We start from the raw sequence: 16,202 nt of genomic DNA, 5'->3' as shown, positions 1-16,202 counted from the left end.
TGGGGGTGGGGAAAAGCAGGCTTTAGTCTTGGGAGGACTGCTGTTTCCTGCTACTTCCATCATTAGACAGAGGCCCGTTTGGCATTGATGTCCACACTTTGTCTTTATTCTTGTATTTTTTTGTCGTTTCGACATTTGGTTCTTTGAACATCTAACATCCCTTTTATGCTTCTCATCTCCCACAGAAGATTGTTGTATTTTGTCCCCCACCGAAGCTGCGTTTTCCTTTTGTCAGATTTCTCACTTTCTTCTTTATTGTATTTTGATCAGTGTGGCCATGTAGGTCTGGGTTTTATTGGGAGCTTTTCATCTTGGCAGTGGCCCTCAGGGCTTGGGTCTTCTTGAAAAGCCAAGCTCTGCCTCAGGCCCCTGAAGCAAGCCATTCCTGGCACACGCTACAGAGTGCAGTTCTCAAATTTAGGCATGCATGAGAAGCAACAAGATTTAGCCAGGATTTGTTAAAATACAGATTGCCAGGCCCCTCCCCTAAAGCTTCTGATGAGGTAACTCTAGTCTGAGGTCTGAGAACTTATTGCACACTGGTTCCCAGGTATTGCTGGTACTGGTGCTGGTCCAGAGACCACACTTTGAAAACCACTATTTTGGTTTCATTCCTCCTTTACTTTGAGCCAGAGCATCCTAGTCTCTGTCCTAGGCCCTAGAGAGGGGAAAATAGCCGGAGACCAAGTTCCCTTTTCTCCATACTGGGTCCAGCTCTCCAAAATTAGATGATGACAGCTGTTGGCAGTGGCATCATGATATTTAAACACTTTTACAGTGATTTCACTGTCCTAAGTTATTTGATACAGCAGAACCTTTGGTTAAGTAGCAGAGCTTCTTGAGTTAAACTCAGATAAATGAAGAACTCTTTTTGGCTAGTAGTTTGTGCTGTGCCTCCAGTTGATTCCGGGTCTCTTTGGTCCTATTCTTGAGCTTTCAGGACAACTGCCACTTACTACGTCACTATGTGACCTTGGGAAAAAGTACTTAACTTTCTGTAACTTAGTTTATTGATGAGTAAAATGGGGGTAAAAATATTATCTGCCTCCTAGAGTTGTTTTGAGGATTATGTGACTCAACATATGAGAAATCCTTGAGAGCTATTAAATGACTGCCCTCCAGATCCATTCTCCTTCGGACTGTGAGGGGCTGCCCCTAGTTATGCATTTCTGTTACCACAGGGGGCCCAAGAGAATGTCTCACCACACACCACACAGACAGTATTCCTGGCCATTAGGACAGGGCTCCATCAGTCTGGAAAGGCATTGTCTCTGTCCCCTGTCCTGACGGAACTGGCCAGTGGATGGAATTTGCCTCCAGGTGTGGAAGATGACGCTGTAGCTGATGGGTTGGGTGAGTGTGAGAAGCTGAAGACCAGAAGGCGAGGCCCCAGGAGAGCAACCCATATCGCCTCACGTCCCCCTAGGGAGCTGATGCAGTGAGGCCCCCGCAGCAGCAGCCCTGCCATGGCCTTTCCTGACTTAGTTAGGACCGAAGAGAAGCTAAGTCTGCCTTTTTGGTGTTTTTCTCTCTTCCTGCCCCTCCTTCACCGTGTGATGGCGCATTGATAGGAGTAGGTGAGATTTTAAGTAGAAGGCTGGTCCTAATAATGTTAATATTATTGAACCTACTGAAAATAATGGGCCAGGAACTGTACCATTTGATATTTCAGTTAATCCTCCCAGTAGTCTTATGAAATAATCCTCACTTTACAGATGAGGAGACGTGGGCAAACAAAGGTTAATTAGGTCTGTCTGGCTCCAGTACCCATGGTCTTTACTGCTGTGTCTCCTTAGACCCTATCCTGATGTTTCCCTCCTGGGTGCCATTGTCCCCCTCCCATGGGTGCTTAGCCTTGGTCTGTTCCCAGGATCCTTTGCCCCTCAGCTCAGTGTCCAGAGTCCAGGCCTGTGCATGTTCTTTATGTACCTTTGTATCTTCCATAGAATTTAACACAAAGCCTTATACAGAGGGTGGCCATATGTTGCATTCATGCTGCTTGTTCCATTGCAGTAATTAATAGTGCCTCCTTTCACTCTGAAAGTGTCCTAGTTTGCACAATAAATTATGTGGTCACTCTGCTTACACATGACCGGTTCTCCCAACCTAGGAGCAGTAGCATTTTATTAGAGGACCCTGAAAGACAGAATTATCTTTAAGACTCAAAGAAATAAATCCCACATGGTAAAATTTGAAGCCCTTTTATAGCCCAGCGAGCAAGAGGATTTAGACAGAGGTTCTGCACAGCACTCCACAAACTTACCACGAAGAACTACTTTTCAGACCAGACTTCAGGCCTGTGAAGGTCACCAAGCTGGTTGCAGATTTAGCAGAGCAGAAGTCCTGCTGTGGCTTCATGGAGGTGTCTGAGAAGGAAGGCCAGAAAAAGGGAAGGAGTGCCAAAATGCTTTTGCTTTTCTACCTCTCATAGGCAGAAGCAAGCCCTTACCTAGAATTTGACTATCCTCAGCACCTTAGTTTTCCTGCAGGAAAGAGCTAGCTAGGGCTGGCCCTTTCCACAGTGCTGAATTCAAGCCTGGTGGGAGCCTGGGCTCCAGGTCCCATTGCTGGGAGTTCTCACCTCAGGCTCTACCCCTCCCCCCTAATACTTTAGATGTGAAACCACACCCCTCCCCAACCCCCAGGCCTTGGTTTGTGCAAGTCACATTCAGGCCTGTGTCCTTGCCCCATTTGCAGGCAGCTGAAAACTGCTGTGCATATGTTGGTTCACACTTGAACTGGTTTAATGTTTTTTCTTTTAAGCTGCAATCTAAAATTCAGCCAGACAGGCTTTAACGAGCACTAAATCGACAAGCCTTTTGTTTCCCATGCTATTCAAGCCGTAGAGATTTTGTATTTGATTCAGCAACAATTGCTGTATCTTAAACAAACCATTTACGTTTTGACATTAACTATTTTATGAGTGTAACTTTTTTGTTGGCATTAGAATGGTTCCAGCAGAAGGCCTTTTAACGATTTATTAGGAGATGAGTTTAAAGGGTGTGTGGAAGGTGATTCTTAAGATTTTCTTTGGGGGGCAGGGAGAAGACTTTTATCTGAATGCATTTGGATAATACCATACAGACTTTTAGCTGTTTTCCTCCTGTCTTAATGACTTTTGATCTGACCTGGAAGGTCATTCTCCCAGGGCACCTTCCTGGTCAAACCCTCCGTTTTTCACATATCACCTGGTATTGGCCTCTTTTGCATAGTGACTTGTTTAATAAAGTGCCTCTCTGCATGTCTCTGTTAGTGTTAGTTTTGTCTAATAGGGGCAAGAACTATTTTCATTCTTTGCTCTGGCCCCGAGATGCTTAGCTGAGGACCCTTTGCCCCCTGGGCCCAATCAGGATTTGTCCACCAACTGTCGACAGACAGCCTCAGTCAGACAGATAGCATACGCGCAAAAGAAACCATCCATCATTCTGTCTCCAGAAGCTGAGAGTAACTGGAGTTTTTCTCCAGTTCTTAAATTTCTCCACAGAGTGGGAAATCTTTGCTTTCCTTTTAGATTCCCCGTTTTAGTGCCTGGTGACTCAGGCCTAAGGGCAACAAGGTCAGACCTCCCAGTTTTCTTCCTGCATCAGGGGAAAGCTCTGTGCCATCCTTTTTCTGTTTGTTTATTCTTTTTTGAAAAAGAGAGAGAGAACATGATGTGGGTGGGGCAGAGAGAGAAAGAATCCAAGCAGGCTCTGCACTGCCAGCTCAGAACCCCATGTATGGCTCAAAACCACAAGCTGCAAGATCATGACCTGAGCCAAAATCAAGAGTCGGACACTTAACCAGCTGAGCCAGACAGGTGCCTCTGCTCTCGGTCCTTCTTGACCTGAAGTCCTGAGCCTGACCTGGGAGTCAGCAGTCCTGCCCATTCCACCCAGTTTTCTCTTCTGTGACATTGTGATAGAAGTGGCTACGGGCAGGAAACCCATACTCGTTGGAGCCTGGGGATGAGCCACAGGAAATGGAGCTGGCCCAGGAAGCCCTCCGGATTCACCTCCATGGAAAACCAGGAGCCTGGGTGCTACACTTGCCTCTCAGAACTATAACTGATTGTTCATAAAGATCTTTCCAAATACCAATGATGCAAAATATTCGAATGGTTTACCATATTGTTCACCATATTTAAACTGTCAGAAACCTTAAATATCTGAGCAGAACCTCAGGAAACAAAGGATATTTTGGGGACTTGTTATGTATGTTGCACAGCAGAGAGATTTGTAGTCTATATGACTTCCAAATCCTGTAAACGAAGCATTTCACTGTTGTCATTTTCAGCTGTAGACAATCCCACGATTGTTGCCTTTTCTTTTGCTATTAAGAGATGGTTCTGTATGTCAATTATTCCTCAATAAAACTGCAAAAAAAAAAAAAAAAAGAATGGCTTATTCATAAACATTTCTGCAGTTTGTGGCAAAAGCAAAATAGGCCTTGCTTGATTCTATTGGCTCTGATTAAGGAGAGGAGGAGGTTGGAGGGAAAGGTGAGTGATTGCCCCGCTCGCACCTCTGAGCCCTTGAGAGCAAGATCTGAGTGACTAAGGAAGTTCCTTCCTGAGCCACAAAGGGCCTCTTGAGAAGGTGTATTGCCCACAGCTTGGAATGAAGATTGGCTAGGTGATTTCCCTGCAGCCCTCTTACCCTGTGGATCTTGCTTCCTCTGGTCCCCCCAGCACCTCTGGGGAATGGAAATAGTTGTACCACCAGCTGGTTGGTATGGATGACCTCAGGTGACATCCTCCCAGTGTTCTCTCATAAACTTGATAAATCTCACTGAGTAAAAAATCTCCCATATGCTTTAGCCTAAATTTTCTTCTGCTTAACCTTGTTACTCCTACCTTGCCTCCCTCAGTTGCCTGAGAGAATTACTGGGAGGCATTTGTTGAATAATTATACGCTACAGATAATTTCTCTTTAGCTCTCTCTCTTGCATGTTCCCCACCCTGTGGCCTCCCTTTAGCCAGCTCTAATTAGCTTCTTTGATCCTTCCTCCCAATCTCTCCCTCTAGCTTGTTAATTACCTTTCTTCCCCCATGAGTTCTTTCTCCTCTAGTTTTGTCCCTCTAGCCAGAGAAGCCAAGAATGATAATCTGGGGCCACTCAGTGGGAGGTGGTGGGACTTTGTCTCCAACCACAGGTAGCCCCTCCTACTTTTGAGAAGCCTGAAAACCCAGGCACTCCTTCTTAGCAGGAAAGCAAAAATAGTAATTTTCATTAAATAGTATAATACATTATTATAAAACAACTGTTAATTGAATACTTGGTATTTGCCAGGAATTGGGCTCATCTCCTTACATATTACCATATTTCATCCCAACAATCCCCAAGGGACAAATATTACTAATCCCTGTTTACAGAGACAGAAACTAAAGTCTAAAGAAGTTTTAAGTAATTTGTTCAAGTCATACAACTTGGAAACACTGGAAGTGGGACTTGAACCCAGTTATTTCTGATGTCAAAGCTGCTTTCATTCACTAGATTTCTAACTGAGTTGGGGCTTTTGGTGAAACAAAAGCCTATCATTGGCCCTTATTTTACCAAAGAACATGCAGACTAGTCATGGGATAAGATGTCAGCTATTTACTCTCAGTGTGGAAGAGGCTTTCTGGATTGAGATTATAAAACTGGTGCCGAAGCAAGTTGATAAAGTGCTGTGGGTCTTGATGCATCTGAGTAGCTGCAAGTCTCCTTGAGTGGAAAACAAGATTCTGATAAGTTCTTGATTTGCTTTAATTCCTAACTCTCTTTTCTGATATTTCATCTCTCAGAAGATAAAGGGAGCCATAAGGAAAACGGCCTTGCTGAAATTGTATTCTTTTTTAAAAATTTATTTATTTATTTATTTAGAGAGAGAGAGAGAGTGAGCACGGGAAAGGGGCAGAGAGAGAAGGAGAGAGAGAGAATCCCAGGCAGGCTCCATGCTATCAGCTTGAGCTTGACATGGGGCTCCATCTCACAAACTGTGAGATGATGATCTGAGCCGAGATCAAGAGTCAGACGCTTCACCTACTGAGCGCCCTTCCCTGAAATTCTGAGCAACAAAAAGGATCTATCTAGTGAAGTGAAAGTGTTGGAATCCTTAGCAGAAAGTGACTATGTTTGGAGAAGCCTAGGGAAATGCACAACTCTCTGTGTTTCGAGGAAGGCAGATTGTTGAAGGCCCAGGGAAAAATAGTTAGGATGTTTGGGCAAGAGTTTTGAAAGGGAGGATGAGTCAGTCTGAGAAATGAAATGTGCTCAGTACAGTCCCAGGTGATTACTGCAGGAAATAAGAGAGGAGCCACCTGTAGGCCAAAACAGTACATGAAGAAGCAGTTAGAGAGCTTTTGTATAAGCGATGAAAAAGGGTAAACAAATAGTGAAGGGTGTAAAGCTCTGACCATACTGTAAGGAATACCACAGGGGTGAGACCTGGGATGCCAAGAAGAGAGGGACCTGCCCAAGCCGTTAGCGTTCACAGTGAGAACTGTGGCATCAGCCCCCTGGTTTGGCAGATGACTCAATGTGGCAGGTGACGTAGGGCACTCCCAGCCTCCCTTCTAGTTCTGTTCCACCTCTGGCTTCTCTTTTAAGGACAGTGGTCTTCCTGCCAGAGTCAAACGTGGTTCAGAGAAACTTGAGTGTGAAGAAGGAGGGAAAGAGTTGGCTGGCTTCTCCAAATGAGTTAGGATCTGAAAAATCAAATGATCTTACAAATGGTTCATTGTCCACAACAGTCTTCATTGTGTTGATGTGCCAAAGATCTCTTGTCAGACTCTGTCCTGTCCAGCCTGTGTTGAGATTCTTATTTGAGGACAATGGGGGCAGATGACACAGATCAGTAAGGCTAATGAACACGTTGGATACATGACAGAATGAGGATCCCTAAATATGGTGTGACATGCTAGGATGAATGGCTTGGGTAGCAAAGTGACATTTTAAATCTCGTTACTGAATTTTTAATTTTACAAAAACCCATATTGGTTTTAAAACATATGTCTTACCACCCAGAGACAAATATATGCCGTCATACTACCCATGCCCTTTGTAACTTGCTTTTGGCCTTCTCTACATAGGTTTAGGACTATGTTGGGGAACCCTTGGCTCCTCACGTGGACAGCTTTCAGGGACTGGATCTAAGGCAGGTCCACTATGAGTCAGGTCTGTGACACGACTGCCAGAAAACTTACATGTGGCCTGAGGCATTAGTTGCCGAATCGTTGACTGTTTATGAATGGGTCTGGTGATAATCCTACCCTTCCCCAGTGTCCAGATGAAACGTGTGAGGGGGCCAGGGTGGTTCCCATCATCCCCATTGTGGTATTAGTCTCATGTTACCAGCTGGATGTTTGGGTTCTCTTGAGGGCTTCATTTTCATGTGGCATTTATTTTTTTGATTTTTATTCAAGTTGGTAATTGTCCATATCTTGATTGACTAATTGATTGCTTAACCCCATTAATCCCTAGATGGCAGGCTAGTATAGATCCCTAATGAACTGCCTATTTCAAGATTACACATCCTGCAAATCTTGTGTTTCGCAGATGATCAAGGGCACATGCTAGGGCACAGACAACGTGAGGCCAGCAGAGAAGGAATCTTTCTCTCTGGGCAGGAAGGTGAGCATGTACCACTTCATCAGGCAGGATCGCAAATGATTAAGCCTGACCACATAACATACTCCCCTGAGATATGCTTCCTTTCCACACTGCCTAGAATCTTCTCAGGGAGTATTTCAGAACAGTGGTACTTTTTTACTCTGTTATTAAGAGAATGAAAAAGAAATTATTCTGCTTATAAATTTGTGAGGACTCCTGAGAGAGCATATAGCCCAGTGTGCCCAAGTGACCAGTGGTCATGCCTAGACGCTAGGTTTGGACTGGGACTCTGGAAGACACAGCTCTGCTTTGGGGATTTCACCTAAATGTTTACTCATCCCCATCTAACCAGTCAACCTAACCCTCATTTCCCTTTCAGGAACTCTGCCTTTTCCAGTGATCCAAACTCCCTTTTCAGCCCTTGTTTTTCCAGTTTACCTCAAGCAGGATCTCTGTGTATTTTCTGTTTCAATGCACACACCCCTGATGAGAGTGCAAGCATGTGGAAGAAGGGCAGAGAGACAGAAAGAGAAAATCCCAACCAGGTGCCACAGTATCAGTGCAGAGCCCAGTGTGGAGCTTCAACTCATAAACTGTGAGATCATCACCTGATCCAAAATCAAGTCAGATGCTCAACAGACTAGGCCACTCAAGCACCCCAAGTTTCTAATAATTTTTGAACAAGGCCCTCACATTTCCATTCTGCACTGGCCCTGAAAATTATGTAGTGAGTCCTGAGTGCCAGAGAGGGAGAAGGGCAACTCCCGGACCTGAGGTGCGCAACAGTCTCATGGGCCCAATGGCGGGACTTGGCGTTACATCCCTGGATCAGCTCTACCACCTTCCCCCGCTGCTCCCACCCCCAACACTTGCTCTGCTTCAGTTAGCTAAAATATGATCTCTGACCCTTGGCAGATTGCCTGTAGCAGTCGCCCTGACCCAAACTGTTTGGTTTCTGCAAATGCAATCATTTCCTTCCTGTGATCTCCCCCCAGCCCCACCCAAGATTTACAAAGTAGCAGCTGCTGCCATCCCTCTGCACACAGACAGCTGACTTGCCTGCTGATTGTGAACATCCCAGTAATCCAAGTGCTAATGGTATTTATTCAGTCCAGCCAGTTTAGCTCTGAACAAGGTTTAGTCTCATTTATCTCGTCAGAGACGAGCTACGTCCTTAATATCCTTCTGTTGACTTTGAGCTCACCAGCGTCACTATGTCACTGAGAGGCATGCCAGGCCCCTGCCCTTTTAACACTCAAATCTATAACTGTCAGGACACATACCTTCCATCCAGCAAGAACCACCTTGCCTCCTCATCCCCTGCATGAGCCACAGCTCTAGTCCTAAATCTATATGCTAAGAGATGAGGCCGGCATATACGTGCCCCGGCCATCTGTGTTCCTGAGGACATGGTCTGAGCTCTCTTTGCAGCAAACCCAGTGTAATTTACTCTTGTAGTCATACTGCATTGGCTAGCGTATTGGCTTTCATTACCTATTGTACCTTTAACACAGGTAGTTTTTAGCTCTGCCTCATAGGTGAGGAAACTGAAATGAAAGGACTTGGCCAAGGTCATGGGCCATTGTTCACAGGCTTCCCACCAAGGGCTCTCCAGGCCCTGGTCCTGGCACATCCCCTAACCTCACTCAGCTATTTTGGGGGCATTTCATGTCCCAGAGCACGTAATGAACATTCAGAGCCCAAGGCTGAGCTGCTGGGGGAGAGAGAGGTTTTGAGAGCATGCTGGTCTCTGCTCCTCCAAAGTAGATTGCTCAAGAAACTGGCTTGCCCAGGTCTCCTGCCTCGGCCTGGATAGACAGAGTGTCTTTGGAAACACAGACTTTATATTCCCCACCTTCTCTCTCCTGTGTTCCTTAGCTCCTCTACTGGGCATTACTAAAAAGCTGTTTTCTGAGGGTATTATATGGACCCCCTGAAGTGTCTACGGCACCACTGAAGTCTGGGGGAGGCCCAGAGTTAGCATGGGCTCCTTCATTTAAGTTGGTCAGGAGAAGAGGCCCAGCGCTATGGAGGCCACCCTCAGCCACAGGCCCATTCTTAGCCCATGGTCCTGCTCTACTTACCCAGGTTCTTCAAGATTCTGTTGCAGGTGAAAAAGTAGGTTTGTGGCCTTATGAGAGTGATTTCATCAAGTGACAAAGACATCAGGCTTTTTTTCCCTATGGTTTATTTCTGTGTGAGCTCTATCCTGTCCTCCCCTGATGGGCTTCTCTCCATGGGGATGGGATGGGACCCGCCTGCTATCGTCATGACCGTAGGTGCTCCTGGTTTATAGCAGCCTATCTTATGGAGAAGGAAACTTCCCCTTTTTGTCCTCATCTAGTGTAGACTGAGGGCTCTGATTGTCCAGTCCTGGGTGACCCACAGAAGCCATGGTGATGGCAGGCTCTGATGGATCATGGACCCGTACTCGATCCACAAGCCCTTCTTTGGGGTCTAGGGGGTTGAGACCCTCCCCATTGGGACTGTAAGGAGTGAGCGAGGCAGCAGTGTCTCAGAGGAAAGGAGAGTGAACAGTGACTGTACTGAGGGGTGGGAAAGAAGTGATGCTGCTCATGATAGAGGCACACGCTACATACCCAGAGCCAACCTGACCTGGGAGCGGTAAACCATACCTGGCTTACAGTGTTGTCCCATCTCAGCTCTGGTCCCCAGGGCCAGTGCCCTTTGTGGTGTCTGTGTGCCTGGAAGGAGCTTGTTACTAACTCTTACTTTGGGTGCAGTATTTGCTGAGGAAGCAGAAGCAGGAGCAGGCTCTGCTTGCTAGGCAGGTCTGGGTCCTGCATTGCCCCTCCTCCGACCCAGTCAGCGGGGTCTCCTTGGCACTACAGGCAGCATGGCCTCCTGACTTCCACTGGTGCTCCTTGTCAGCTGCACCTCTTGGCCCCATTTTCCATGACTTCTCAGGGCAGCTTTCCACTGAATGGTGTCACCTCTCCACATATACTCCTCCTGTTCCCTGAGCACTTGCCCTTCCTCCTGTCCACAGCGATCCTTCACCTGAACTTCAGCCTCCTGCAGTGCCTCTTCTCCAGTGCAGCTCTCCTGGCTCTCCCAGCCCAGACCTTCCTGTTCTTTCTCTAATCTCCCAGTGCTACTTGGTCATTTATTCACTCTTTGAGGTCTGGTGGTGTGGCCTCATATGTGTGGATCCTAGCTTGTTCGGTGGCAGAGATCAGGCTGAGCTTCCCCCAAAGACCTGCCCTGCATTTGGGGCTTCTCTGTGCAACTGGCTAGCAATGGCTGGCCCCTGCATCTTTCCTGTGACAGGGTGCAGTCTGGCCCTCTGCACCTTACATCGGGGCTCCTGTGGACATGGAGTACCAGGGGATCCCTATCTCTTACGGGCTTCTGGCATCTTTACTCCTAGTCAGCCAGCTGTTGTTCCATTTGGAGGATCCCAGGGATCTGCGTACATGGCATGAGCCCTCCACTTTTTACCCTGGTACTTCTCTCCCCTTCTAACGATTCAGACCTGGGTGAGCACAGTTCCCCTCTCCCCCAACACTGCTTCGTGTTCGTGACAGGGCTGTTACTCCTGCTGGTGCCCAGGTGGGTTCCTGTACTCCGCATGCTCAAGTGAGTCTCCTAAGACTGCCCCCCTTGTCTTCTGGAGTTGGCCAGGGAATTATCTCATCTCTGAGTCTTGTTCTCAGCAGATCTGTAGACCAGGACCAAGCCCCATGTGCTTTCTTTGGAGGGCCTTGTCCCCATTGCTCAGTGTGCTCCCCCTGATGCACCCTCTGAGGCTGATGTGATGTTGGGTCTCACAGCCCCTGCTTCCTTTGGAGGCAGTATTTGATGTTTGTGTGAATTTCTCAGTGTAGTCATCTTTTCCGAGAAAAGACCCTGCCTGTTGCGGGTGAGTGTTCCTCAGGCACATGATGGCAAAGACAGTCCTAATTAGCTCATGCTTTCATGAAGCAGCTGCTTTTCTCAAGTTGGGGGAGCAGAGGGCAGGGGAGAGGCTCAGCTCCCAGGGTCCCTGTGCATTGGTGCCCACCTGCCTGTCTGGAGAGGAGCTGTCAGCTTCCTTTCCCCAGAGACCCTGGCCCATCTCCAGGCTGCTCCTGAGACCCACCAATGGAGTTGCAGTGGGACAGGCTAGCACCCACCCTGCACATCCTTTCTGGATGAGAAGATGCAGAGGGACTCAGGCACCTCCTCCCATTTACAGCCAGAAAACTGGCTCAGCTTGCTAAGTTGTCTTTGAAACTTGAAGCTAGTGCCTGGTAGCAATGGAGGGTGGGCCATTGAGGCCTTGCTTGGGCCCCATTACCATGCCTCTGGGCCACCTTTGACAGAGCACCTGCTGTGTGGCAGACCCTCTTCCTGCAAGCAGCAGTGTGAGCTGTCTTGTTAAATTCCTCCCATTTCCTCTGGGTTTCAGACCCTGCCTCATTCTGCAAGATGCCATGAAGGCCCCTTGCTGAAGTTGGGGGTTAGGAGGAACATGTGCTTTTGGGGTCTCCAAGGAGCTGATGGCCACGCTAAAGTGAAGGAGCCAGAGCTGAGAAGAGACTTGGTGCCCTTTGTGGGCTGTCTGGGTGAGCACGAGAGCCACTCTGTGACCTCTGGCCTGGCCTCTCCGCCTCCTGCTGGTTTTGAGCTTTTTAGGAGCCTGCCACCTTTCTTCTCTGAGGCCTCCTAAGTGGTTGGTGAGGGAGCCTTTGACTACACAGGTCCCTGAGGGCCTAACTACACAGGTCCCTGTGCTTGGCATTATTCCCTAATTGATCACTAATTTAATCTTAGAAAGCAAGAGGTTCCCAGACATTATCCCCTGCCTGGCACCCTGCCCTATGGAGGTCTCAACAGCCAGGCTCCTGTCCTTTAGTGCCCGAATGTTTGAACCTCATCACTCTTTCTCCAGCCCAGAACAGGGAGAGTGTTTTAGTGTTCCTGTGTGTTGGTTGATACAGTCTTGGTTGTGCACATGTATTTATTCATTCTTGCCCTATTTTCCTGGGCCCCGTGACATAGGCTCTATACTGAAGGGTACTGTAACTGTACAGTTACAGTAGCTGCTCTCACAATGGGGAGGCATCTAGGTTGGCCCTGTTTTAGGAAATACTCAGGGTAAGAGGCTCCTTGGATCTCATTCATTCTCCATGTCTTCATCCCACAAGCATTGACTACATGTGGTCTGTGTGCTCCATCCAGGAGAGGAAAGAGGAATGGGGAGGCCGGTGCGGCTCCTGGCAATTTTCGTCATAGGCCTTTGTACCGGGTGGATGTTTAGCACTTTGCCTGTTTCCTCAGCTAAGTTCTAGCTTGTCCCAAGGGGGAACACTCCCTTGTGCACCTTTCTTCCCCCAGGGTATGGCTCATATGTTAGCATCTCCCTAACCACCCAGATCCCTGGGGACAACAGTGGAGTTCCCCCAACTTGGTGAGTAGATGCAGTGTCATGCTGTCCTATGCTTTCCCCTCAGCAATCCAAAGGTCCAAGTAGAGGCCATCGAGGGGGGAGCCCTCCAGAAGCTGCTGGTCATCCTGGCTACGGAGCAGCCTCTCACTGCAAAGAAGAAGGTGTGTTTCTGCTCTGTTCCTTCTGCTCAGCCCCCAGCACACCTGTGGAGCCTGAAAGGCATGGGTCTCTTTCCAAGCTCTACATGTCACCCTTGGGACCTGAGTGGTCATTCACTGGGTGGCATAGGGGGAGAGGTCCCACTCACCCAAAGCAGCATGGCAGGCTGCCAAGCCGTCTGGAAGCCTAGGTTCAGCTCCTGTGATTAGTTTCAGGTGTCTCCCTCTGGCTTCAGTCTTTGCCCTCTGTTTGTCCATTGGGTGATGTTAAAGGCTTCCTGGCCTGGCCTCTCTTCTGGCTTTCACAGACCTGTGTTTTGGGGTGTAGCTGCCCTTGTGGGTGGTGGGTGGACCAGGAAGAATGGAGGCCGGGGTGGGGTAGTTGGTGCATCTCTGGCTGCCTCTGCCGGGCCTTAGGGCAGGGCCAGCTCTGCATGGCTCCTCACTCTCTGCAGGTCCTGTTTGCGCTGTGCTCCCTCCTGCGACACTTCCCCTACGCCCAGCAGCAGTTCCTGAAACTCGGGGGGCTGCAGGTCCTGAGGAGTCTGGTACAGGCAAAGGGCACAGAGGTGCTGGCTGTGCGTGTGGTCACTCTGCTTTATGACCTGGTCACTGAAAAGGTGAGTGCTTGGACATGTTGTGCCTCCCCCTACGTTGCTTCTGGCCATTTGACCCCCGCCGCCTCCCACATGTCTTCCATCCTCATGACAGTGAACCTAAGAAGATGTGCCAGACTGTTCTGGGCAGATGGGGATGCTGTGTGTCCCTGAACCAGAATTTCTGAGACCTCAGGAAGGGTGTCCTGTGGAAAGTGATTGTTAAATTGAAACCTGAGGGCTGGTGAGGAGGATCAGGGATGGGGGCACTGACAGTGCAGGCAGAGGGCTCAGCATGATGCAAGGCCAGAAATGGCCTGGGTCAGCCCTCCATGGAATGAAAGGTCATTTGGCTAAAGCCTAGGGTGTGGGCGATGAGGAGTGGGTGGGCTGGAGCAGCTTTGTCTGGGAGCCCTTGGAGCAGCCAGAACACCAATTAGCCAGAGGCTGGAATGATGCTGACTCTTGATTCTAGAAACCTGGAGGTGCCTCCTCTGGGAGCTTTGGCTCCGGGCAAGGGCCCAGCCTGGGATCCCCTGCTGTTGCCACCTGGGAGGAGACTTGGTTGCCCAACTTTGGTCTTTGTGAACCTGAAGAGTATCTTAATTAAAGCAACATAAAACCAGCCAGGTCTGGATTCTTAATTCAGCAGCTGCAGAGAGCACTAGCAGGGCTTTCTCAGCTGCCTCTCTTGAGCCACACTCTCCAAGAACAGCCAACTGCGGACTCAGGAAGCAGAGCTGGGCAGCCACTGGAACCACTGCTGAGTGTTGGAGGCTCAGAGGCCCAGCCTGCCTCCCTGCCTCAGACTGAGGCTCAGAGTTATCTGTTGCTGCTTCTTGGTCAGTTACTTGCTGTTGTGTGCTCACTCTCTGGCATCTCTGTCTCTCTAGGCTTGCCTTGTCTCTCATTCTGTTTGCCTGCCCCACCCCCTGTCTCTGTCTCTTTCTCTCTCTGTCTCTCTCTCTCCCTCTCCCTCCCTCTCTCTTCAAGCTACAGAAACCCATAACAGCAGGCAGCCATGTGGTGCTCACATCCAATTAATAAGGCCTGGGCACAGTTGACTTCCTGGAGAGGGGCCAGCGAGCCTGGAGAAAGGACCTGCACGTTGGCTTGACCTTTCCCAGGAGAAACTCACCTCTTTGCTCTGGTGTATTGGGTGTCTCTTTGCTGCCCCCACTCCCAGTGTGGCGGCTGCTGTGACATCGGTGTATCCCCAGAGCTCACCTTGAGGCTTTGGGGTGCTGTGAACGCTGGGGAGAGACTGGTGTCTCTGCAGATAGTACAGAGACACCGTCTATGGGGTGGGAGGAAGAGGGTGGGGGGGAGTTGCAGCAGCCAGAGAGCTTAGTGCACATGTCAGCCACACTATGCTTGAGGCAGTGGGGGCTTATCTGTTCTTGTGGTTCCTCAGAAAGAATGAAGAGGAGTGCCTGGGTGGCTCAGTCGGTTAAGCGTCTGACTTCGGCTCAGATCATGATCTCACGGTTCGTGGGTTGGAGCCCCACATCGGGCTCTGCTGACAGCTAGCTTAGAGCCTGGAGCCTGCTTCAGATTCTGTACTCCTGTCTCTGACCCTCCCCTGCTTACGCTGTCTCTCTCCCTCTCTCTCAGAAATAAATAAAACATTTAAAAAATTTTAAAAAAAAGAATGAATGAATGAAGAACTAATCAGACTGGAGCTCCATCCAGAGCTGTCTGAGGTGGAGGCGTGTCAGGTTGTTATTTGAGGTGCCCCACATCTTGAGGGTGGTATTGTGGCAAAGTAGAAGCTGAAATGCAGATTTCCCATGGAGAGTGAACCACCTTTTAGATTACTACTTCTGCAGAGTGAGATGCTGGCCAGTGGCTGTGAATCCACGTCCATTCTATGCCTCCGTGGAACTGAGGGGACACAGGGATGACCCACTCACCGGTTCCTGCCATGGGTGGTGACTGGATGTCTGCTCTGCCCAGTGTTCTCCCAGGTCCATGGTCTCGTCTCTCTTGGTGCTTTTGGACAGGCTTTTGTCAGAGTATTACCTGGAGCCTGTGGGCTGCAGAGGCTTACAAGTGGGGTGCTCTGATCTGGGGAGTCAGGGGAGGCACTGAGACCTGAGGAATGAGTTCTGGAGTTTGGGTTGGGTGGGAGTGCATCTCCAAGCTGCACCTTAAAGGCTCTGGGGTACATTTAGTGTGACAGGTACATGAAAAAGGACGGATGTGGGGACAAGGCCAAGTGTAGGTTGGGGTGGACCCTGCAAGTCATTGAAGTCCTAGGGAAGGGATTTAGTCTTTATCATCAGAAATGCTCAGTGGTGAAGGGTTTGGGGCTGGGCAGCAGGCTGCCATCAGAGGGCTGGGGGCAGTAGGTTGGGAGCAGGAGGCACTGGACTGATGAACTGCAGTGAGAAGCAAGGCACATGGGGCGGAGGCAGAGGGCTGGGAGGACTGGGATGTTCGAGAGGGTAGGGTCAGTTAGGAAAGGACTACCAAGTCCTCTCAT

The 16,202-nt window shown here is 49.0% G+C and overlaps 1 protein-coding gene across 5 annotated transcripts in view; it reads left to right on the top strand.

Annotated features, from left to right (window-relative positions):
- Positions 1-16,202, top strand: part of SIL1 (SIL1 nucleotide exchange factor) — a 215,257-nt gene that overhangs the window by 197,203 nt on the left and 1,852 nt on the right. For all 5 annotated transcript variants that reach the window (XM_077768738.1, XM_077768734.1, XM_077768735.1 and 2 more), the window contains 2 exons: positions 13,028-13,124; positions 13,577-13,741. In XM_077768738.1, coding sequence (XP_077624864.1) covers positions 13,028-13,124; positions 13,577-13,741 — 262 coding nt within the window. The remainder of the gene's footprint in view (positions 1-13,027; positions 13,125-13,576; positions 13,742-16,202) is intronic.

The sequence above is a fragment of the Crocuta crocuta genome, unplaced genomic scaffold (genome assembly GCF_008692635.1).
Source record: "Crocuta crocuta isolate KB4526 unplaced genomic scaffold, BGI_CrCroc_1.0 scaffold64, whole genome shotgun sequence".
Lineage (NCBI taxonomy): Eukaryota > Metazoa > Chordata > Mammalia > Carnivora > Hyaenidae > Crocuta > Crocuta crocuta.
This window is presented reverse-complemented; position numbering and strand designations above follow the sequence as displayed.